This window comes from Akebia trifoliata, chromosome 5 (genome assembly GCF_017979445.1).
Source record: "Akebia trifoliata isolate Shusen 1 chromosome 5, ASM1797944v1, whole genome shotgun sequence".
In the NCBI taxonomy this organism is placed as follows: Eukaryota; Viridiplantae; Streptophyta; class Magnoliopsida; order Ranunculales; family Lardizabalaceae; genus Akebia; species Akebia trifoliata.
In genome coordinates, this window is record NC_141379.1 from 11,681,140 (window position 1) to 11,705,788 (window position 24,649).

At 34.1% G+C, this 24,649-nt stretch overlaps 1 protein-coding gene across 2 annotated transcripts; it reads right to left on the minus strand.

Moving 5' to 3' along the window:
- Positions 1–2,644: 2,644 nt before the first annotated feature.
- Positions 2,645–17,661, minus strand: NFD5 (pentatricopeptide (PPR) repeat-containing protein). 2 transcript variants are annotated; one of them, XM_086442797.1, is made up of 3 exons: positions 16,379–17,661; positions 3,697–4,777; positions 2,645–3,059 (listed from the first exon to the last, which is right to left on the minus strand). In XM_086442797.1, exons 1-2 carry the CDS (start codon positions 17,462–17,464, stop codon positions 3,725–3,727), a joined length of 2,139 nt encoding a protein of 712 aa, XP_086298923.1. In that variant the 5' UTR covers positions 17,465–17,661; the 3' UTR covers positions 2,645–3,059; positions 3,697–3,724. The 2 variants fall into 2 exon arrangements, with proteins under 2 accessions (XP_086298923.1, XP_086298922.1); XM_086442796.1 differs by lacking the exon at positions 2,645–3,059 and having other exon boundaries at positions 3,224–4,777.
- Positions 17,662–24,649: the final 6,988 nt, after the last annotated feature.

A 24,649-nucleotide genomic window follows, 5' to 3' on the forward strand; every position in this document is an offset into this window, starting at 1 on the left:
TTTAACCCATATAAAACAAAAAAATTGGCTATGGTGTGGGTTGTCCTTATTAATTCATAGGGTGCTTTTATAATTACACATCATTCATTTCCATCGAAAATTATTCATCCAAAATTAAGTTCTTTTAATGTTGATTTCAAAATTTGGTGATTTGTATGACATTATTATTTTTAATTTGAAATTTTTGGGCTTTTATAAATAAAAATTATTATTTATAAATTGAAGATTTGAGTATTATTTATTATTTAAAAATGAATTGTATTTTAATTTTATAAGAAATAATATATTTTATTATGTTTGATAAGAAATAGGCATTTGAACATACAAACAATGTATAATATGATTGTTAGGGTAACAAAGACAATTTTCCAACTTCAACAATGTGTAACAACCATGATTCAGCATTTAAACAAACAACTTTTTCAGCACTTAAATTCAACACTTATAAGTTTCAGCGTTTAATGCTATTCAACACTTATTTTTTTCAGTTTAACAAACAACACATAAGTTAATCAGATTAACCCTATTTTAGATTTTTTTTTTTTTTTAAAGGGTAGATTAAGACACTTTGTCAATCTCAGTCTGTGTGATATGGACATGTTACCATGGCATAGGAAGCCCAAATCAAGCATTTTGTATCAAGTATGATAATTCATTCATCAGGTATATTTTACAACCTCGTCAGAAATCGTAACTTGAGAGGCAATATATTTGTATACCTCTCCCCATATTAAATTAAAAAAATACAAATAGGAGTAGGGAGATCCTTTAGGACTTTTTGGTTGGAACATTGAATTTAGTGTTTCACTGCTTTTACTTCATGTCTCACGGGTTAGAACATTTGAAATTCTAAATAGGGAAAGAAAGTTCTTCAATTATGTACATTTTAATAGAAAGCTGCTATTGGCAACCCATCTTTTACTTACTACACCTAGGGGTGACAATTTTAACATGACTCGAAAAACAACACGAAATTAGTGATTTTGGGTCAAGTTTAATTGGGTTTGGCTCATAATAGTATCAACCCGTCTAACACGATTATAAATGATCAGATCCGAGTTAGAGGCATCAACCTGTTTTGACATATTTAGTTATTCTGTCATTAACGTATAGTTTTGAATATATCAACAATTATTTTAAAAAAAATTTAATTACCCATTTTTTACTAGAACTTCTTAAAACTTTTTTAAAATACATTTTTGTTTTCAAATTCTATAAAATATAAATGGTGCTTTAAGATATTTTTCATACAATTAATGTAAGTTTTTAGTTTGGGAATGAAAAAAACACTTTTTTATTAAGTTATTTATTTATTTATATTTATATATTTTTAATCTATATTTTTTTTTTCATTGAAATCTAGAGGCATGTAATATTTGATACCTAATATGGTGATCCATGTGGGCAAAATACCCCTTAGTATGATTTAATGAAATAATATCTTACCAAGTAAGACTAGTATGTTTGTAATAATGAAATACACTTTGCTTAGCTAATAATAGTAATAATAATGAAATTAAAACACTCTTACTAAGATAGTAAGGGAAGTTTTCTAACCACATCATCTTCTGGCATCCAAAAACACGTATAGGACAAAATTATATTGAAAAAATAATCAAAAAATAATTATTTTTCACCATTGAACTTTGTTTATGGTTGTGACTTTAATTTTTAGTAATGATATTTTATTTTTAGTGGTGGAAATATAACTTATTTTTTTCAATAAAGATTAAAATTTTATCACACAAGTTATGCATAGGTTGGGTCAGATATACCTATTTATAAATGGGTAGGGTTTGAATATAAATTTTTGATATAAATGGGAAGGGTTTGAATATAAATTTTTGATATAAATGGGAAGGGTTTGAATTTAAATTTTTGACACGATTATTAAATGAGTAGGATTTGGCCTTGGTAACTTTTCATAATACCCTTACCTCAACACAACACAACATAAAACACGACCCAACCTGACCCATTGCCACCCCCAATTTCTTAAATTATTTATCACCCTTAATTATTAGAGATTAAAATGAACCATTCAAACATTACAAAAATTTGATCCTAAGTTATTATTTAGGAATTACAAAACCTTATATAACACATTGAAACAACTTCAACGGTTGTTTACAATTAGAACTAGGCCCATATAAAATCCTAAGTCTAGCACGAGCAAATAGATAAAAAAAAATAAAAATAAAAATAACTTTTACTTATTATCAACCATTGACTTTTTTTTCTTAAATTTATTTGGAGTATAACAAGTAAAAGTTGACGTGTCAAAAGCAGCTGTCTTTTAATATTTGATATTTTGTTGTGTCAATTGTGCCAGTTGGTCGCTAACCCGGTCCCACCCCGCCCAGCCGAGCCGGCTAGTACATATCATATGTTTATATAATAATGTAGAGAAAACATAACTAAAATATATCAAACATATAAGCCCCACTTTCATCTCTAAACGATTTTTCAACTCTTACAGATATTAGAAGAGAGTTGCTATTGCCACACCAACATTTACTAATCACTAAAGAATTACAGAGAGTAGTTGGTGGTGTCGCAATAGTAGCTCTCTATTAATGAAAGGCAAGATCTAATGCCTCCAAATGATTTTACAAACTAACATGAATTGGTATCAGATATCAAACCAATAGCCAGGTAACCTGATTTGATATTAGGAAATTATTCCATTATGAACCATGTCCATGACCCATTGAAGCGAATAAAGGGAAAAATAAGTAAAAATGGGATGCAATTTTTCCATCTAAGTGGATAAATCATTTTCCACTTTCTTTGGTAAAAATTATTCATGTTTCATAAACATGGGATGATGATTCAAGACTGTACTGTGAATAGGAAAGCTACATAATTGAATTAAATTCAGCAGTAAGATAAATAATATTACCACTCAGCGTTTCATGGTTCATGTTGATCCATCCATGATGAATGGAAACAAAGAACACCTGGACGCAGATAATCTGTCACAGAACAGCTTCAACTGATAAATCCGAACTTCGTGCATAATAGACTGAAACAGAAATACTTCAGAGCTCCTAAGCCTTCTGTGTACCAGAAAACAAGTTCAGATACAGACAGCCGATGATACTTTATACACTTATGACATACTATATTACGAGAGCTGCCATTGGCATACCAATTTTTAGTTATTACACCCCAAATTTCTTAAATTACTTGTCACACCCCAGATAAATATTAAAACACACTCTTCAAACATTACAAAGGTTTGGCTCAAATTATAATCTCAACATTATAACACTTGTTCAAACAATTTCAGTAGTATGATTAGGCTCATAAAATCTTAAACCCCAAATATAGGTCTAGGAGAAAGAAAAAAAAAAAGAGCTTCATTTGCCCCACCCCCACAAAAAAAAAAAAAAAAAACTTTATCATTATTATAGCTTGGGCTTCAACTCCAATGCTCAACTCATCAAGTAGAACCAACACCCAGTTAACTCATTCTATTTAGAATATAAAACTTCAGGAATCACAAAACCAGACTAATTCTACTAGAGTTTCTGACACAAGAAGTTCCATTTTAAGTGAGTTATTAAGATTACCAACCCTTGGAGCCAAGTTAAGTAAGAAATAAAACACCTACTCACCTAGTTTTCGCAAATGTAGCAAATTTCTTCAAGATTTTTTTGAAAGAATATGCCAACTCCAATCAAGCCTACTCACCTAGTTTTCCCAACCATCGTACTTTGTTTTAACTTCTCTTTGATCTCTGGCGATGGAATGCTTGGGATGCCATGAGCGACACTTTAAGAGGCTCTGATGCTGAGAAACCCCGAGCCTCCATCATTTCATTTACCCTGTGAGCATCCTTTATAAGCCCACCTGATATAAGCCCATTAATTATCCTCTCGAAATCTTCCGCTCCCAATAACTCCTTCTTACCCTCCACGACTCCAAGTGATCGAAGTGCCTTCTTCTCATCCGCCGCTCTTGCATACATATCACATAGGCTGACATGAACCTTGAAAGGAGGAGTGTCTCCTCTCTCAGCGATCTTCCCCAATAGTTCCTCTGCTTCGTCGACTAGTTGTAACTTACCTAACCAATCCACCAAGACACTATAGGTCACCACTCCAGGCTCAAACCCATCCTTCTCAAGTTGTAAGAGAAGATTCAAAGCCTTGTCCAAGAGATTCTTCTTTTCATAAACTTCAATCATGCTTGCGGTGCACTTGTCATCCGGCTTATGACCAAAATTTATCATGTAGTCGAAGTTACTTCGGGCTTGATCTGGATCACCGGCCTGCCCGTAGGCCTCAACAAGTAAAGTGCACGACTCAAAACTTGGCTGAAACCCTGCAAACTGCATTGTGTTAGCAATCCGTTGGGCCCCATCGACATGACCACGTTGGGAAAACGATCTCAATAGTGCCATGTACATCTCCTTGGTGGGTTTGATGTCTCTCGTCTCCATCTCTCTCATCAACCATTCACCTAACTTGGGTTGGCCTGCATTAACATATGCCGTGATCATTGAATTATAAGCCCTCAAGTCTGGTTGGAAACCTTGGCTCCTTAGGCTTTCAAATGCTTCTTTTGCACTCTCGAGATTGCCTGCCTTGCTGTACATGTGAACTAAGATGGTGGATGTTAGTATGTCAGGTTGGATACCCTTTTCACTCATTTTCTTTAAGATTCTCTCGGCATCATCTATCCGGTTTTCCTTGGCATGTGCATCAATGAGCTTCGAGTAGTCACGAATGTTTGCTTGGAAAGTCTCCTCATTTAGAACCGATTCAGCTAGCTGCGAGAACAAAATTCAGTTTCGATTAGTTGAAAGATGGCAAACTTGGAGAAAATCGCGATTATCACAAATGAATTGGTACACATACATAAACAACATATATATACTACAAGAACAACAATTTAGCAAGACAAAAAAAAGGTTACAAGAAACATAATGTTGAAAAATTCTAAGTTATACAAAAACAAAATACATATGATGATCCAAACTTCAAGTATCGACACACACACACACACACATATATATATATATAGAAAGCATTGAAAAATTAGTCAACATCCAAGTAGTGGTGTAAAAAAAGTTGTAACTAATAGTTGTCCCTCGATCCCAACCCATGAATATATACAAAAACATAATACATAACACATTGAAATAACAAATGAAACTAAAACATGCATGTCCAAAATGTTTCAAATCTAAAATCAATTGCCTTCATCAATTTCATGTTAACCAAACTATAATCATCAAGCACTTGTGTTATAAAAAACATTAAAAAGGAAAAAATAAATAAAAAAGCAAATTCTCATTTGGTGGCAACTGGGAAATGTCAAAAATAATAAAATAACTCTTCCTCAATGACGAATCCTATGCTGAAGAGCAGCTAAAGATTATAGGGAGATGAAAGATGTCTTTGAGAATTTCTCAAAGCACAGTGGCGTAATTGATAATGTTCATAAAACTAGTGATACGGTTCAAACGGATTTTATGGATGCAAATCTAGCAATTTCATGCATTCCTCCTAGAGGTCTAAAGCTGGGATAGTTCAAGCACAACAAAGATGTCTCTAAGGATGTTTTGCTTTAAATCTGTTACAGCTAGCTAAACAGGAGGAATATGTATTTCTAAATCTATCATTGTACTCAATATTTCCTAGAGGGCATCAAGAAACTATTCTAGCTTTTAGGAACCTACTATTTCAATATTTTAGAAAGTTTTTTGTAAACACATGCAGATAATTTTTTTATTTAAAAAAAAAAAAAAAAGCATTTATGTTGAGTAGAGCCATCAATTTCTTTCCTCTGTTTTTCTCCTTTATTGCTAAGGTCAATAAAGGTTTTTCATGGTATCTAGGCACAGCTCTCAATCAAATTTCATGCAAGGGAACATCAATAACACATCATCTGGCCAAAATCAGTAGCTCATCCTTCCTTCACAGGGACAACAGAGGACTATTAATAATAATGTTCCATATCAGTCCATACAATAATTTAAATGTCATGATCAAATGATGATGCACCCTACTAATGTAAATCATCCTCCTAATAATAAAGCTCTTCCATCAAATCATGGAGTGGAATACCAAATTTGTGGTCATGGAGGTCATACTGCTCTCAAGTGTTGGTATCGATGGGATTTCTCATATCACTCAGAAGATCTGCCTCAAGCTCTAACTGTTGTGAACTTGAATGATTCTACTAACCCTAACATATATGTGGACACCGGAGCCTTATACAGGTAGTAAAGTTATTTATGCGGGTCATGGAGAATCCTTGCCTATTAAACTTGTGGGTCATGCTTCTCTTCCCACGGCTAATTGTAATTTACACCTACAGAATGTGTTAGTGCCTCCTAATATTAAGAAAAAAATATTATCTCAGTGAGTCAATTTACAAAGGATAACGCATATGTTGAATTATCATCATCTGATTTTGTGATTAAGGATCCACATAGTCAAAAGATAATAGTCAAGGCAGTAGAAAAGGAAAACTTTATGCTTTAGATGAGGAGTGCAACAGGCACTAACCGCAATCAAAATAGGCAGAGCTCCAGAAGAAATATGGATACCCGCATCCGAAGCCTCTCTCTTTTCCCTTTTTTTTTTTTTGTTTTGATAAGTATAAATTCATTAAAAAGAAAGAAGAGATGAAGTACAATGATCGGTCAAGATGACCAACCGAAAACAAAACTAAAGCACCTACTCCTTACACGAAGAATCCCGTCTAAACACAAAATCCTCAAAGAATACCCCCTCTAAACTCAATACACAGCTTACACGAATAGAAAAGCAACCCAAGAAGACTCTTTGTTTTAAATTCAAATAAGTCTATTAATGTTAGTAGCTGGTTAACAAGTTCAACTATTTGCAGTAGCTGTCAGATGGGTAAGAGTTGTCGTTTACCCTTTTCACTAGGAAATACAATTTTACAGAAAATTCATTGTCACTTGTGGGGACCATCGCCAGTTGCATTCAATGAACAACTTTGGTACTATGCCATTTTTGTGGATGATTGCACTTGTTTCACGTGGTATTATCATTTAAAAGTTAAATCTGATTTTTTTTTAGTGTTATATCAAGTTTCAAAAGGTAATTGAAAACCAATTTGACAAAAGAATCAAAATTTTCGATGCAACGGTGAGGGTAAGTTTAACTCTTCTCCTTTTATTAACCTTCTGGATTTATGGGCAATACAAAAACAAATTTCTTGTCCTGGGACTCTTAAAACAGAATGTCATATCAGAAGAAAACATAGGCACATTGTTGAAACAGTGTTTAGGGTATCAGAAAGTATGACAGCGGAGTATTTTATTATAGATTGCAATCATCAGTTCTGAAGTTTGAATCCCCATACTTTCGTTTATATAGAAGACAGTTTGATTACCCAAGTCAAAGATATTTGGCTCCTCCCCTATCTTAGGAATTATTTACCCCACAAGCTAGGACCTATTTCCCATCCTTGTGTATACTTCGGATATAGCCCTCTTCATAAGGGGAAGATTACAAGTTTTCCAAAAATGGACAAGTCGCTTAGTCAAACCGTCCCCAATATCTCTCCGTCAACAACTTCTGATCCAAGACAAAGCACCTACTGAGGCAAGTTGATAATACACCCTTTCTAGGGACTAAATGCGCAATCAATATCAATCAATTGGATGGCATGCCCCCTGTAGAAACTTTTTCCCAAACTGAATTCAACCCTTCTTCGTCAATCTCATCAAGCCCAAAGGTGGGTGATTGATCTCCTATATATGTTGATCAACCACAAAACTTAGTCGCATGAAGAAGATCGACTAAGCATTGCACCTTGTCTTGATCCTTGTCAAAGAGTGACTTCAATAGAAACCTTTGACTTCAATGGCCTACCTGGTTCACTCACAACTGATTTACCCATTGTCCCTTCCCCTTCATCACCTCTTATTGATAATGCCACAGATGAAACACAAATACATCCTTGCCCCCCCCCCCCCCCAAAAAAAAAAAAAAAAAACAAAAACAAAAAACAAAAAAAAGGAAGAAAAAAACTTGGGCACCCACAATATGTTGACAAGAAGGAAGCAAAAAACAAAATCCCTCAGGTGCTGCAGAATTGGTTCTCCTACATGACCAAAAAAGGGTAATAGCTCTGAACCTAAAACACACAAAACTTCTTTAAAAAATCAGCATTGCATTCAAGCAATGCAAGAAAAGTTGTCTCCCTTGCATAAAAATTAGACATGGTTGCTCGTTCCTTGATCTGTGGATATGAATGTTGTTGGCTCAAACTGAGTGTTTAAAACCAAACTCGAATCTGATGGTTCGGTTGAAAGATTCAAGGCTCAATTAGTTGCTAAGGGCCTTACTCAAAACCCTGGCATTGAATTTGATGAGACTTTTAGTCCCATCATTAAACATACCACCATCCGTTTGGTACGATCTATCTCCACCACACTTCAGTGGCCTATCTGGCAACTAGATGTTACAATTGCATTTTCACATGACAATCTTAAATAAGAAGTCTAAATGGAACAACCCCCAAGTTTTATTAATCCAGCTTTTACAAAGCATGTCTATTTTCCACAAAAAGCTATCACCACAAGCTTGGTTTGATCGATTCTCCCAATGTTTACTTCTTTTGGGGTTCCTTTGTAGCAAGACTAGTCCTTCCTTATTTGTTCTTCATTAATCTGGATTTGACATCTTACTCCTACTCAATCATAAAATTCTTGTTGACCACTTTATTGGGAAATTTACTTCAGAATTTGCTTTTAAGGAACTTGGCCCCTTCTTTCTTTTTCAAGCAAGGTATGCTAAGGTAAATATTAAGTCAAGCCAAGATGATAGATTGTTCGGCCATTTTGATACCTATTGCAGTGAAAGACACTATGCTTATAATTCTCAATTGGGTGATGCTTCCTTCGAGAAAAGAATTGTTAGTGCCTCACAATACCTCACCTTGACTAGACCTGACATTGCCTTTGTTGTAAACAGGGTCTGTCAACATATGCAAGAGCCCACCTTAGCCAACTTTAGAGCTGTTATTCCTCACTATATCCAGGCAACTTGGATTTTTTGGACTTCGTATTCTATCTCAAAGTTGCCTATCTCTTTATGGTTTTTCTGATGCTGATTGGGGGGGTATCCTAATACTCAACGTTCTACATCTAGATATGTAATTTTTCTCGGTAGTAACTGTATCTCTTGGTCTACAAAGAAACAACATAGAGTTGCTCGCAGTAGTACTGAAGTTGAATACTGTTGTATGGCATCCACAGCTGCAGAGATCACTTGGATTTCCATTTTACTTTGTGATATTGGCATTATATTGTCCTCTCCACCTATCTTATTTTGTGATAATCTCAGTGCTACATGTCACTTAACCCTCTGTCTCATCCAAGGACAAAACACATTGAGATGGACTATCACTTCATGTGTGAAAATGTTGCTCCTGGTGCATTGATTATTGAATATGTTCCATCTTATCGCCAATTAGTACCTTCACCAAGCAATTACTACGGAATCACTTTACCTCGTTAAGATCCAAACTGGGAGTTCTTCTGCTGCCACTCTCCAACTTGAGGGGGAGTGATAGGGTTCATAAAGCCAGTGTGTTGGATGGAGATGCTAATCTAGCAATTTTATGCAATCTTGCTAGAGGTCTAAAGGTGGGACAGTTCAAGCACATCATAGATGTCTCTAAGGATTTTTGCTTCTAATTATGTTACAGCTTGCTAAAACAGGAGGAATATTTATTTCTAAGTCTATCTGTATACTCAATATATCCTAGATCGCATCAGGAAACTATTATAGCTCTTAGGAACCCACCATTTCAATATTTTAGAAACATTTTTGTAAACACATGAAAGCAGTTAGTGAAGGGTCTCTACATGTTGAATAGAGCCTTCAATTACTTATCCTCTAATTTTTTCTCCTTTATTGTTAAGTTCAGTAAAGATTTTTTAGTAATAGGAAGTCTCTTTAGTTTTTTCTATCATCAAGTATTCATATTCTATAAAGCATACAAAAAAAAGAGTAAATGGTCATTTGGTGGTGACTAGTAAAATGAAGGAAAGAATAGAATAATTTTCCATTGACGATGATTCTTGTGTTGAGATGTAATCAAATTTCTCATGCAAGTACATTGTATTTTCACATTTTGGTTCTCGCCTGAATGTTAAATTGAATTTGCAAAACCCAATAAAAAAACAGCAAACCACAATGATGGTTCACAACTATGTTGGAATGTGGTTCACTGTATTGCATGAACCCAAAACAAAACGCACCGCAAATTGGTTCACTAAATTCCAGTTCATGGTTTGGTCTAGCAGGAACGAATTTAGTAACTTACAGCAATGCAATATACCTATGCTATCTTTTTTTTTCGAAAAAATGAAAATGAAATTTAATATTTACAAATAATGAAGCAATGTACAATTGTGATGTGTTTACTACCTTACCATGTGTGTTTTTGCTTATATTAGCATATCTAAGCATCTATAAACAAATTAAATGTACTCTATTTTAGGGGCTTTAAGGTGAATTTTGGAAAATGAAATCTGTAAGTATAATGCATACATAAGTGCTAAAGGGTGCAGCGCATTCTAGAGCTAAATGGGCTATAAACTGAACCAAATGTCCGAATTGTGGTTCAAGTCAGCAGAGATATAGCCGGTAGAAAGATTTTACCCAAAGCTGTAGTTCTGATCTTAGCTAATATATAACCTTGATAAAGAAATAATACAGATACAGCTAATTTATAACCCTGATGGAAAAAAAAAAAAGATTTGAACTTCCACCATCATCTTGACCTTGGCTACCATCACGAGGCAAGCTGAGTTTTGCAACCGGTTGGAGAGAAATTTGAAAAGTAGTTATTAACATGGTGAAAAAAAAAAAAACAAATCTCCTTGGGAGGAAGAGTCACACTAATCATATCCACCATGTATGGAACCAAAGATATATTTCCTTAGGAGGAAGAATCATACTATGCAAATCCACTCTAAATACTTTCCAGGCATATTTCTTATCTCTGAACAAAATTCAGATAACTTAACCAGAAAAACTTTAGCAGATCTAAAAGGCCTTCTTTGGGAGGGAGGGTAAAATATCCCTGCCTTCTTAATTGGAAAGGGACATTGTAGTTAAGGAAGATGAAGAGATCAATTTGGCTTTGATAAGGGAAAAAGTTTACTTTTTATAATTGTAAATGTTATTGACAAGAAAGAAATCAAAATTGATGCAAGACCGTGAATGTTACCCTAGGAAGATAAATCTAAGATCGGACTGAATTAACATAAGCAATGCAAATATAAATCATGAGCTCATACATTCATGGATATGAAAGAGGCCAAGAGATAATCAAAACAGTCCTAAAGCTTGTTACAATCCCACAGTAATAGCTATTCAAGTACTAACAATAGGTTCCAATAGAAGGCAAGTCTTCCTCTAACCTATGGATTCAATTAGATAGTCAAAATGGATTTCTAGGCTCAATTTCAATGCAAAACAATAGCCAAATAAGTAGTGTTTATTTGTTGGGTAACAAGTTAACAAGGTTTGGAAAAGTTGTAAGTTAAAAAAACAGAAGATTATTAGAGTTTTTGGTGGTTTGGAAAGATACGGTTCGAGTAGGGAAGGGTTAGGTCGGGTTTTTATGGGTACTAGGGATAGGTTTCAACGGATGAAGGAATTTTCGATAGGGATTTGGGTTATAGAATGGATTGGCTAGGGTTTGTAGATGTTTTAGAGGTTTAAAACAGAAATTTAAGAGAAAAAGTGTGAAAGATGTTAACAAAACAGTAAATACCTACCTCGAAAGACAAATTGATAGAGAAAATGAATGTTACCTTAGACTCACTCCAAAATGGCCCCACACCACACCATTAATGAGAATATCATAGCTCCAACCTCGATTTTATTCATCATTAGAGAAAAGTACAGCAATAAACATGTACTTATAATGTTCTCTAAACTCAAAATCTAATCTCTACCATCTACATAATATAATAAGATCCAATGGTTGTAAATAAAACATAAACAACTTAAATAAAATAAAAGCAGAAATACCATCTATATCCCAATCCCGTAATTTTATTTCTCTTGAATTTTCAGCCTATGAAAACTCATTAAAAAATCATTATCAAATTATCCCTAAACACCTATACTAACACCATATGCTAATAAAACATGAAAATAACATCAAATACTCATCTTAAACACTAAAATAGACTCTGATAAACATAAACTAAATAAAAACATGAAATATGATGACCAATGAGAAAGATCCAACAGTGTTTGTCCATAAACTTCATACCCATATTCCGTCCATCCACAATGAATCTGAGTGTCTTTTCCTCCTCTGGAACACTCTAAAAGGTATGCCCGTAATGTCCTCATAAAAAATGCTCCCATCGTAAAAGCAAAAGGATTTCTCAAGTGAAATGTAATTCCACAAGAAGCCTTCTTTCTCATTCTATCCTATTTCTAAGATTATGTGTCACGTTACTTTGCATCCATTTTCTTCGATTAAAGACATACATGGCATGAAAAGGAAAAGCCATTCCATTGTTATTTAATGACACATATCATGTTGCTAACACGACACATAACCAATCACCAATATTGGAACTCATGTTGTTGTCATCTAATTCATCATTTATTCCGAGCAAACTATACTACAAAACCACCCACTTCTACTCCTTCACAACCATTTGTCCCTATCATGTCAACTACTAAGTAAATTTTAAAGTTTTACCCATTGATTGAAAAACCTTCTTAGACTGCTGAGCAGAGAAATCTATGATTTCTCTCAAGAGTTTGAAGAGCTTCCAAAGTCTTCCTCAATATTGTCAGGTGGAAAGACGGGACAAAGCTGATGATGACGATGTTGTGGAGCTCATTAATGATGAAGATGATACTTTTGATCCAAATTATTATGAGAACTACTTGGAATTTTATACACAACGATGTGTGGAGCAGCCTACATTTGACTCACCATGAACCAAGACACATGGCCTTTCATGCAATTAAGGGTCAAACTATTATTAGTTGTCATGCAACCCAACATAAAAGAACCAATTTTTCAGGTTTTGAAGAGAACAAAGCTTGTAAATAAGGCTCATCTTAGTGAAGACATAATGTCCCTTGGGTGTTCTTTTGATTGTTTGTTGTTCTAGACTAGAGGCACTTGTTCAAACTGTCACATTAGTAGTTCAGACACCCATTCACCAAGATAGAGGAGGCCATAGAAACACATTGACTTATCCACTCGATCCATTTATCCCAGAATCCATATGGCTCATAACATACCACAAGAAGTTCTAATTTACATGATCATAAACCTTCTCGATGTCAATTTAACAAACCACAATTGCCATGGTAAGACCACACGAAAGTTGATGAAAACTTTCATTTTTCTGTGGAAGGAGCAAAGTGGACCACCGGATCTTTTGCAAGAGCCATTGTGACTATTGTTACAATATGGACGATCTGTTATCGCCAAATTCAAGACGTTGTAATTGATAATCCCAAAGGAAGTGATGCCAATGAAATGGGAGGGTAATTACAGAAGACTCAGAGGCCAGAGCATAGGAAACAACTGAAGAGCGTTGAGTGTGAACCAATATTGTTGGACTATAATAAAAAATAAGTCTCCGGTAAGTGTCAGTGTTCCATATTTCGACTATAATTGTCTTGGTTGTCTATAAGTGTTGTCTACGTTTTTTTTTTGTGTCTGTATTGTGCTGGTTGTGCCTTTTATATTGTTTGGCCTCTTAATAAAAATACAAGCATATATCTCTATTCAAATTTTGTGACTATGTTCTCTCTCTCGTTTCCTTGATTCTACAAGTATATTTATCATAAATAGGCTAACACCAATTGAGATGTTAGGGATTCTCTAAAAAAATGTATCCCTAAAAAGGTACCAATATATTAACAAACCGAATTATTCAATTCACTACTTGTTTTTGCTTGTTATGGAAACTCTTTGTCCAATGATATCAAAAGCAATTAAGAATGGTAGTTTGTCAGGGTTTAGAGCAGGCAGTCAGGAGCATCTCATATCTCATCTCCAATTCACGGATGATAATCTTATTCTTCTAGACTTTTCAACGACGCAATTGAGGTTTCTTAATAGCATTCTTGGGTGTTTTGAAGTAGTGTCCAGCTTCCCTGTTAATATTAACAAGAGCAAGATGTTGGGGGTTTGTGTGGCTCAAGGGGTTGACGTGTTGGTGGCATCAGTTGGGTTCAAATCGGGTTCTTTGCCTATTATCCATCTCGGTTTACCACTTGGTGTAAATTCTAGAAGCTAAGAGATTTAGGAGCCAGTTTTGGAGTGGATGGACAGAACATTGAAGGGATAGAAAGCCAGGTATTTATCTAAAGGGGAAAATTGACACTAATTAAGAGTATAGTTGCTAGCATCCCCAACTATTTCTTGTCTTTGTTCTCTATTCATCGTAGTGTAGAAGTCAAAATGAATAAGATTTGTAAGGATTTCTTTTGACATTATAAGGAGGACAAAAGAAAGTACCACATGGTGAGTTGGAGAAAGATTTGTTTACCGAAAACTAGAGGGGATTTGGGACTCAGAAACTTTGCGGCAATGAACTCTGCTCTTTTATCAAAGTGGTTGTGGAGATTTGGTGAAGAGGAACGTAGCTTGTGGAGGGAGGTAGTGGTAGACAAATTTGGGTTGAAGGAGTTGGGATGGGAAACAAAAGAAGCTGAAGGGGTATATGGGTGTGGGGTTTGGAAGAGCATCTCACGTTGCTTACCTTCTTTTCGTAAGAAGGTGAGGTTTAAGATGGGGAAGGGTAACAAAGTTCAATTTTGGGAAGATAGGGGGTGTGGAGACATTTCATTAAAAGAAAATTTTCCATATCTTTTTGTGGTGTCGAGTAAAAAGTGGATGACCATTGACTCATTCTTGGTAGGAGACAGTTTGAAGAGAGCGTGGAACTTTGATTTTAGGAGGGACTTCAATGATTGGGAATTGACTAGTGAGGAGCGTCTTTTGGAGATAGTTGATGCGGGTATTACATTTTGTGAGCAAGATGATCGTAGGTTATAGGATGGTACAAGAGAAATGGGTTTTACCGTACACTCAATGTATATGGCTGAAATGCCGAATTCGACTTCCCTTTTCCTTGCTTCCACAATTTGAGGTACAAAGGTTCCTCCCAAAATTTTGATTTTTGCGTGGCAAACATTCTTGGGTAACCACTATGGATCAACTCATTAAAAGAGGTTTCCAAACGCCAAATTGTTGTGTTTTGTTTATGAGAAATTTAGAAACGATTGACCACATCTTCACACTGTGAAAGAGCAAATTTGTTGTGGGCCCATTACCTCAGGCTTTTCGGTATGGAAGGTTGTTTACCACACACAACTCAGGATCTTTTTGACTTGTGGCTGTTTTGGGGGTTCTCTTTTCGTCATTCAAAGCAAATATTGTGGAACGTATTGCCATTTTCCATTTGTTGGGGTCTATGGAAGGAAAGGAATAAGCGGAATTTTGAAGTAAATGAGTCACCTCTTGAAGAGCTCAAGTTTAAGGTGTTGGGGTTACGATTCCATTGACGAAAGGTTTCACAAGAGTTTAAGGGCATTTCTTTGAAGATTTTGTTGTTCGATGGGATCTCGATTGTAACTTGGGAGATTAGTGGCAGCTTTTGTGGGTTTTCTTTGTTTTTCCCTCTTTTTGATAAGTTTTGTTATTTTGGGACTTCTCGTCACCTTCCCAATGAAATTTTAACTTATCAAAAAAAAATATATTCACCGATTAACTCAATCACAGAATCAATTGGAAATGTGTCATTGTACCATACTTTAGATAGATAATAATAGTAATATAACTTCATGTAAACATAACAATATATCTTTACCTACTCAAACAATGTTTTTTTATTCATACGATGCAAAGTTAATAGCAATAAACAACTTAATATTTACCATGTACGAATCTACAACCTATAACCTTATAGGGTTTGTCGTATTGCTATTGAGTAGGTTCTTTTGTATTGGTTCTCGCTTGGTTGGTCATCTCGGCTGACCTCGCTTTTATTAATGAAGTTTTGCTTATAAAAAAAAAATTCAAATTTAACAGATTATATGCTCTGAAACATAAATCCCTTCCAGGCACAACTTACCTAAAACTTAAACTAATTATGTATTTCTCATAAAGAAGAAGACATAGTAAAGCTCTCTTTAATTACAAGTCCACCACTAAACTTACCCATCATAGATTTACAGCCTAGAAATTATACCTTATTAAATATCATTGTTCTATGTTAGAACCAAAACTAAAAAACCAAAAATTAGATAGAACCCCATCATATTAATAACATGTTTTTCAAGACAAATTCCATAAAAATTAAACATCAATGAGAAAGTTAACTAACCTTGAAATATAAACCCACATTGCCTTCTCTCAACCTGTCAAGCAACGCAAGCCAATCTATCCTACTTGGCTGTAAAAGTTCTACCCATTCAGCCAAAAGTGAAGATATTTCATCCTCCACCGTCAAATCAAGAATCTTGGCAGTAACCAACTTACATTTGCCAGTAATCAGCTTGGGTTCTTCGGGTACAATAAGCTTTTCTGCTTCATAAACTCTATCTGCCACTTCAGCCCACTTCGGATCTGATAAATCAAGACCATAAATCTTATACTTTATCTTCCCTCGTCGCTGTGGAATTGAAACAACCTTCGGTTTCTCTTCCACAACAACATTTGAGCCAACATTCTCAACTTCTTCTCCTCCTTCCTTTTCTTTCTCCTCGACATGATCTTCTTCACGAAGACACTCCAAACTATGATAAAATTCACTTTCTTCCATTTTCTCTTTCGCCCATTTAAACCTAAAATTCCTCAACATATCTCCTCGAATACCCGCTTCGCTCGAAAATCGACACATCTCTTTAACTTCCTCCGAATGAAGAAATATTTTCATTTTCTCTTTCTTCTTTGCCTTCTTCATATCATCCAATACCGAATTACTAACCTCCCAAACAGTTTTCCACAAATCTTGACTAAAATCTTGGGATGGAGTGCTCTCCACTTCGCCAAGCATCTCTTCAAGTTCACCTTTTTCAAGTACTGATACAACTTTATCAATAATGATCAAAAGCATTCCATTGATGGTCTGTTTGTCACAATCCGGGTAAGCTTCAGAGAGTTTCCCACGCATTATCCATGTGAATCTAGACAAGAACTCGGTCATGGGTCCGTTATCCGAATCGGGTTCGTCACGGCTCGAGTTTGGGTCGATGTGGGGTTCGGTTTGTTGGAGAGAGTGAAGAGAAGTAGTGGAGAAAGATATGGGTTTTGAGAATTTGGAGAATCTGAGAGGAGACGATAAGCTGAGGAGGTCTGTTGGAGGGATGGAAGTAGAGATGGGGATTGCGTTTCTGTAAATGGAGAGTGAAGAAGAATATGAGGGGAATCTTTTGGTTAGTCTGGAAAGGAAGAATGGTTTTAGGTTCATTTTGTTGTGAGGAAGAAGAGTGGCTCTTACAGACGAAAACACAGATTATTTGAGAAGCAAACATGCCATTGTAATCTCCTTCTTACCCTAGTTTTCGAGAAGGATTTGATTTAACACTTGAATCGACATACCTTGTACTCAAGTTCGTCTGATGATTGTCGGTGGTGTGAAGAACACACTTCTGGTTTTGTTGTAAGGCTGGCTAGGGTTTAATGGATGGTATCAACGGATCGGTTCACATTTATCCAGAACCGGACCCTAACCTAAATAAACTTTCGGTTCGGGTTATTATCATGTTCGGTTCCGGGTACAAGATGCTCTACAAATATTCGATTCCTATCAGGTACCATTGGCTACCTATTAGGATAGATAATATTTTCTAATGAGAAAAAAAAATTATAAATGTAAGATTTAACTTGTGAGTCCTCAATTGAAAATTAAGATGGACAATGAATTATTAAAATTCAAAAAAAAAAAAAAAAAATCAAACTTTGAAAAATAAAATTGTAGAAAATTAAATTAAGGACCATTAATTTGTTGTTGAAATTATTTAAAAATGTAAAATGAATGAATGTTTGCGTAGAAAAAAAAAATTACATTTACTTTATAATATTTCGTTGTTAATTTTTAATTAGACAACTAATTTTATTATGAATAAATAAATTTACTAATCAGGTACCCGAAGTAGACTCGATTCTTATCGGGGCTTTAAGATAGCTACTTCAAATCGGACTCGAAAATGATATGGTCTATAATGGTAGACCCAATAATCAATTCCGGGTTATTGGGTACCCACCGACTCTCTTTTATGTAGGCTAGAAATATTGAGATTGTTAAGGATATATGAATCATTTTAATAAAAAAGTATTCTTATTTTCTCTCCAAATCTCTCTCACTAGGGGTGAACAAAAGTTAGCATTTTTCTCTCCTAATTTTACTCAATTTACCTTTTCTTCTCTCTCACTTGACTCGCCAAACAAGAGATATGGAGAGAAAAGTGGTTCAAGAGATATGAAGAAAAAAGTGGTTCCTTTCTCTTCTCTCCATTTCTCTCAATCCAAACGGAGCATTAGGGTGAATTGTGAACATATGATAAATTATGTTTTCAAACTAATGACATGCCCTTGACAAGGTCTTCACTTGGAGACTAATTGAAATGACCTAAACACCCTCAACTTCCTTCTTTAATCCCATAAATTTTTGAAAAATGCCATCATTGCTAACTTAGTAAGACTTTAAGCATTTTTTTAATGATGGGCATATTTGAACTTATGTCCGACTAGTTGGATTAGAAGAGCCATAGCTTGAGCCAAGGCGTGCGGGTCTCATCCCCCAAGCACATGCAACCCTCACAAGTGACCTTGAGGAATTATTGATCAAACTAGGTATCAAACTCACAACCTACTAAGGGTCGTTTCGCTAAAATGGAGTATCACATTGGCAATCCAACACTATAGCCCTCTAAATTTCATGGAAATCCAAAAAAAAAAAAAAAAAAAGTTTTCATCCAAGTTTTTGAAAATGGACAGCTACCAAACTTCCACTAAACTACTCAACATACAACTAAAATTCAACGATAAAGAAAATTTGTTTTTTTTTTCTTTTTTTTGGTAAGTTCATAGAATTGTGTCCTCCACAACTCTAAGGCATTGGATCATGTTTTTTATGATCAGAAGGTGAGCCCAATTACTAATATAGTAAGGCTATTTGGACTATAAATTTTTGGACTCAGAAAATGATATCATACTATTTAAAAATAAAAAATGAAAATAAGCCTATATTATTCTTGAGGTTGAAAGAGATAGGATGGAATGGAGGTGAAACAAATTTTTTAAAAAAAATTATCTAATACATCTCAACAGAGGGTTTTCTTGCTAAATGCCTATTTATTACATCTCAATATAGGATTTATCTTGCTAAATACCTTCTAACTTTGTAATGGCAACGTAATTAGTAAATAATAATTCAACTAAATGTTCTAGTCTGTAACAAGAGATTTAAAATACCCTTTCAATATTTTCAACTTAATTTCAATATTCTAATTTTTTTAGTAAGGCGTGAACAATTTCTTGGAAAAAAAAACATTATTAATTGGACTATCAAGTTGCTGTCCAAAAACTAGCAAGAAAATATCATATTAAGGTGTATTTAGTAATTATTCTAAATGTCGGAGTTGATGGAGGGAAAATTATTTAAAGGACCCTAACAAAGTGATTTTTTTTCAAATATTCCCAAAGTTTTGAACAATACCTTGATAGTCCATTTAGTAAATATTTTATTTCTCAGTGGTCCATCAACCTCATCTCATGTTATAATATGTTTAAAATACCCAGATCACATGTTTCTTGTCTTCTTCACATACTTAGTTTTTTCAACAACGATTGCGGTCATTTCCAACGATTTTTTTTTTTGTGAACTATGAATGAAAATGATATACTTCTAATGGTGAAAATCTATATGTAATTTGTTATTCATTTCGATGATTTATAAACAAAAATGAAGAACAAAGTTGACATCCCTAAATTTTTATACAATATCTAGCTCACCACTTTTTACTGTTGAATTCAATAATCTTTAAAAAATATCAAATTCAATAATAAAAAGTGGTGATCTCGACGTTGGTAAAACCCATCCATTTTTGTTTTTGAGTTTTTTTTTACTAAAATACATGAAAAGATCGAGTAAAAAACTTGAGTAGATTATTTCAAATCAAAAGAACAATCCTTAATCAATTTTCATCCAATTTTCAAAATTCCTAAAAAAACTCTTGAAAAATGGCATCTTCTTCCTTCTCAAATCCTTTTCGTTAGAATGGAGTCTCGAGAACTCGATTGGGATGTTGGAAGTCCAATTTTTTTGGACAAAAATGGTGAGTTCTTATGGTTATGGCAATTACAACATTTCAATCGTGAGAAAATGTGGGGAATAGGGTTTAGGGACTGATTAGAAAAAAAAAAGTTTTACGAAATAAACTATTATGAGAAATCCTAAAACTTATGGGATAATTAAAAAAAATCCCTCTACAAGGATCATTTGAGTAATTTTCCCTTTTTAATATGAGTTTGAAAGGGCATTTAGGTCATTTTTTAATGCCTAGGATTTTTATGCGTATCTTAAGAAAAATTTGCAGGTCAAACAAATAGAATTTTTTTTTTTTAAATTTGTTTCTGACAAATTTGACTACACCATTAGATCCGCATCGAAAAATTAACCAAAATAGACTATAAGATCGCAAAAATCAGAGTTTGAGGCATAAACTTGTTAAGCAAAAGAAAATAAAACTCTTAATGATCGTTAAGTCCTTGAGACTCTTTAAATACTAAACTTAAAAGAAAATTTACAAATTTTTTGGTCTTACGTACTTCGTGCCTCTGAAATAAAACTCTGACCTCCGTAAACCTCCTAACCTGATTTCCATCCACCTAGGGTCTCTGTTAGGGATCGTCGTAGGAGAAGAAATCATTTAACTCATCAAAGGCTTCAAGGGGAATCGAAAAGCTAGGATTTTCAATCACTCTAGAAAATGAAGCTTCGCAACAACTCAATTTTCTATGTTCTTTGGGGATTGTTTGGCGTAGATCTAATGTAGAGAACTTCTGGATCTTTTTAATAGTCATAAGTTTTTATGCATTTAGTTTTTGAATTGAAAACCTAGTAGTTTTATGTTAAATTAGGTAAAGATAACACATTTTTTTCAAAAATCCATGTTTAGTATAGTAGTTTCGATAATTTTCTTATGTATCAATCCAATTTTCTTGAATTTCACATTTTATTATTTTCTGTCAATCAAAATAATTTTCACGAAAATGAAAACTAACCAATACATTACAATCAAAGAGCTAACTTAAACTCTTGGCCAAAACCCAGAGTGTCAACTCCCCGGGTTGATCGCGACGCGGTGGACCTAACCCTAACTAATTTTGATGAATTTTTGGGATGTCATGAATCCTAGTAGATTGCCAGAACCACCACTTTTTTGAAACACATGCCTAGTTTTGGCCAAACATTTCGAAAAACCCAAATTTTCACCCTTTTTGACAGTAGAAAACTTTTTTTATAATGCCCATGAATGTTGACACCATTACCATCTAGAGTTCATCTTAAGATTGCCCGTGGAGTCTGACCCATTTTGGGGTCAGACCTATCGCGGCACAATGAACGTGCCACCTTGGCTAGAAAACTTTGGGTTTTGACTACTTTGATTCCCCCACATTGCAAAACAAGTTAGAATGACTTATTATTTTGATAAATAAAACTTGTTCTTTTTAACCCTTCGAATTTGTTTGAAAATGTTGAAAATTATGAAGGAACGTATTAAAAATGTCATGTTATTGATTTTGAAACGAAAGTATGGACTCTCTATGATTGTGTGTGGTGGTAAGTGGATATCTAATGATTAATGTTTATTTTTTGTTATCATATGACGATGTCCATGTTTATTTATCTTTTGTTATCGCAAGACGATGTATGCTGTGTTTATTTTACGGGTTAGGCCGTTTCATGGTAGGAATCCGGATATCCATTTCACGCACTTTTAAATTAAAAAAAAAAAATAATAATAATAATATATGTGCGTAGCTATTTTAGGATCCATTAAAGAGTTTGTGAGTGCCTGAAGGGATAGTCTATCATGTCATTTTCGGAGTGACATACTATCCTAAGATGAATAGTTGTGATGGTAACTCCTATGTAGTATGGGATGCATAAGGGAGTATCATCACAATTGAGATTTGAGAGACTTCCTTCTATATTTATTGACGAATTATGTGATGTAATTGTAATTTATGGAAGTGTAGAGATATCTTAGAGAATCTTCGCTTGATAGGCGTAGATGAAGATGACTAGTCAATGATCATAAATAGTATAGAGTAATCGAACATACTAACATTTCATGAAAGGATTTGTACCTTATGGTCATAGTAAACAACCAGTCTGGGTCGAATAAATAGACACCCAATTGTGATAAGTGCAACAACCAACCACAAAATCAAGAACTAATGATGGGATTCCACATCGATAAAGTCTAGAATAATTTGGATCCTGACTGGGATGTATCCAGTCATAATTCTCAACACTCTTAACAACTATACCACCACTGCTTGTATGTAAAACCTATTTAATATGTTTTACTTTTATTCAATTGAAATTATTTTACAAACTATTAAATAATGTTTAATTTTATATTTCAACACAGCTATAATTTTTTTACTTTTGTTAATATTGAAAACTTGCATGTGTTTTAAATACATTAGCATGATTTCCCCCATGTTTAGAAGACAATTAGTTTGAGATAGTGGTTTTTTGTTGAATAACTTCCTTGTTGCTCACTCTATCATTTTAGTTACAGATCCTCCCCTATTCGAGGAACAGTTAAATGAGGCTCTAATAGTGTATCATCTTGTAGGTCACACGGACAATCAAAGTCCACTTCTTGGAAAGAATTAGAATTACTTTTACTAATTATTTTCTAATTTAAATTTTAAGAATCCTTTTATTTTAATTGTTTGAGAGTAGGGTTTGATGTTTGTGCGAGGTTTCGCCATCTTTTATTTTTGGCAAATTTTTGAGTTTTAGTTTACATTTTGGTTATTTTGAGGATATTATTACATCTTACATTTTAGATTTATTAAATTTTTTGCTGCAATATAATATCATATCATGATATTGCTTATTGATATTATTATCATCTTTAGAAGTGTGTGTGTATTTAGTGCCTTGAATTTTAGCTTGAAATCATGAGGGTTCATGTTAGAATTTGGGAGCGCTATAAAGTGGTATCAGAGTTCAGGATTAGTTCCATATAGGATAAGAGCTCGTGATTCTAGAGGTCTGTTAGAGTCTAGACAAGAGTTAGGGATAAGATCAAGACTAGCCAGATTGGGCAAGATTAAAAATCTGAAAATTTTAAAAACTTTGAATTTTATTATTACACGACAATTAATTAGGTAAGGGTCGATATAAACCTATTTTGCGTATGCAACTTTATCCAAAAATTTAATATAATGATTGAATTATTACCTTCTAATATATGGTCACCCATTTAAAGGAGTCTAGCCAAGAATTGCTCATATCGTAGTTAACAATATGAGAGGAAAAAGAAAACAAACAATGGATGATAGCCAGCCTGCATTTCAGGGCAATGATGACTAGATAAGACAATTATTGGATGTCAGAGCTCGCATCATGTAGACACCTCATTTTTGCATCTGCTCGATTCGACAATTCGTCACTTGATTACTATTAATTCCTAATGATGAGCGCAGAATATACAAAAAGTTGAAAGCTTGTGAGAAGTTCTCTCTTGATTTCTTTCAATTCCCTCTACTTCTTTCCTAGTTTTCATGACTCTATCTTTTCTTAATTGGCACACTTGACATAGAAATTACGTACGCTTAGGATTGTTACACTTTGTAATCAATTTAGCAAGGACGCATGCTTAGGTTCGCCATACATTTCTATAACGTAGAGACCTTGCAACGTTAAGAAAATGTGACCTTATGTAGACATCCCATTTTTGCATCCGCCTGATTAATCAAGTCGTCAACCCGATCGCAAAGGTTCCCAATGATGGATGTCTGTTCCAATGCTTTATTTTGTTACCAGATATGTTTCAGAAATCCGGATGAGGTATCTCGAACTGACAAAACTTAGAAACCACGCTACGCTAGGAAAATACTACCCCAGAAACATAGAAATCATCATCCTGCAAACCAAAAAGAAGTTTTACGATAAAAATCACTAAAAATGACCAAATTACCAAAATACCCCTAACATCAAAATAACCTTAGAGCCTGCATTACGCTTAGGAAAATCCACTCAAACACATAAAACAACAAATTGAAACCAAGTAAACCACTTTGACAATTTTCACAAAATTTGACAAAATTACGAAAATACCCCTCATAAAGTTCACGATCATTTCATACAAAAAACTTCATAAATGACAAAAACCAACATTCTCATTGAATTGTTTACGAAAAACTGATTCCAAAACATCCTGGAACATTGAAAAATGACTTAAAACGTAAAAAATCCTCTCCGAGGGCAAAATGGTAATTTCACAATTTTAATAATTAAAAATTTTGAAATTAATAAATAAATCATTAAATAATGTAAGGTGAAACATTAATAAAATTAATTATAAAATTTAAACCAAAAAAATTGATCAATCAAGCTTTCAAGAAA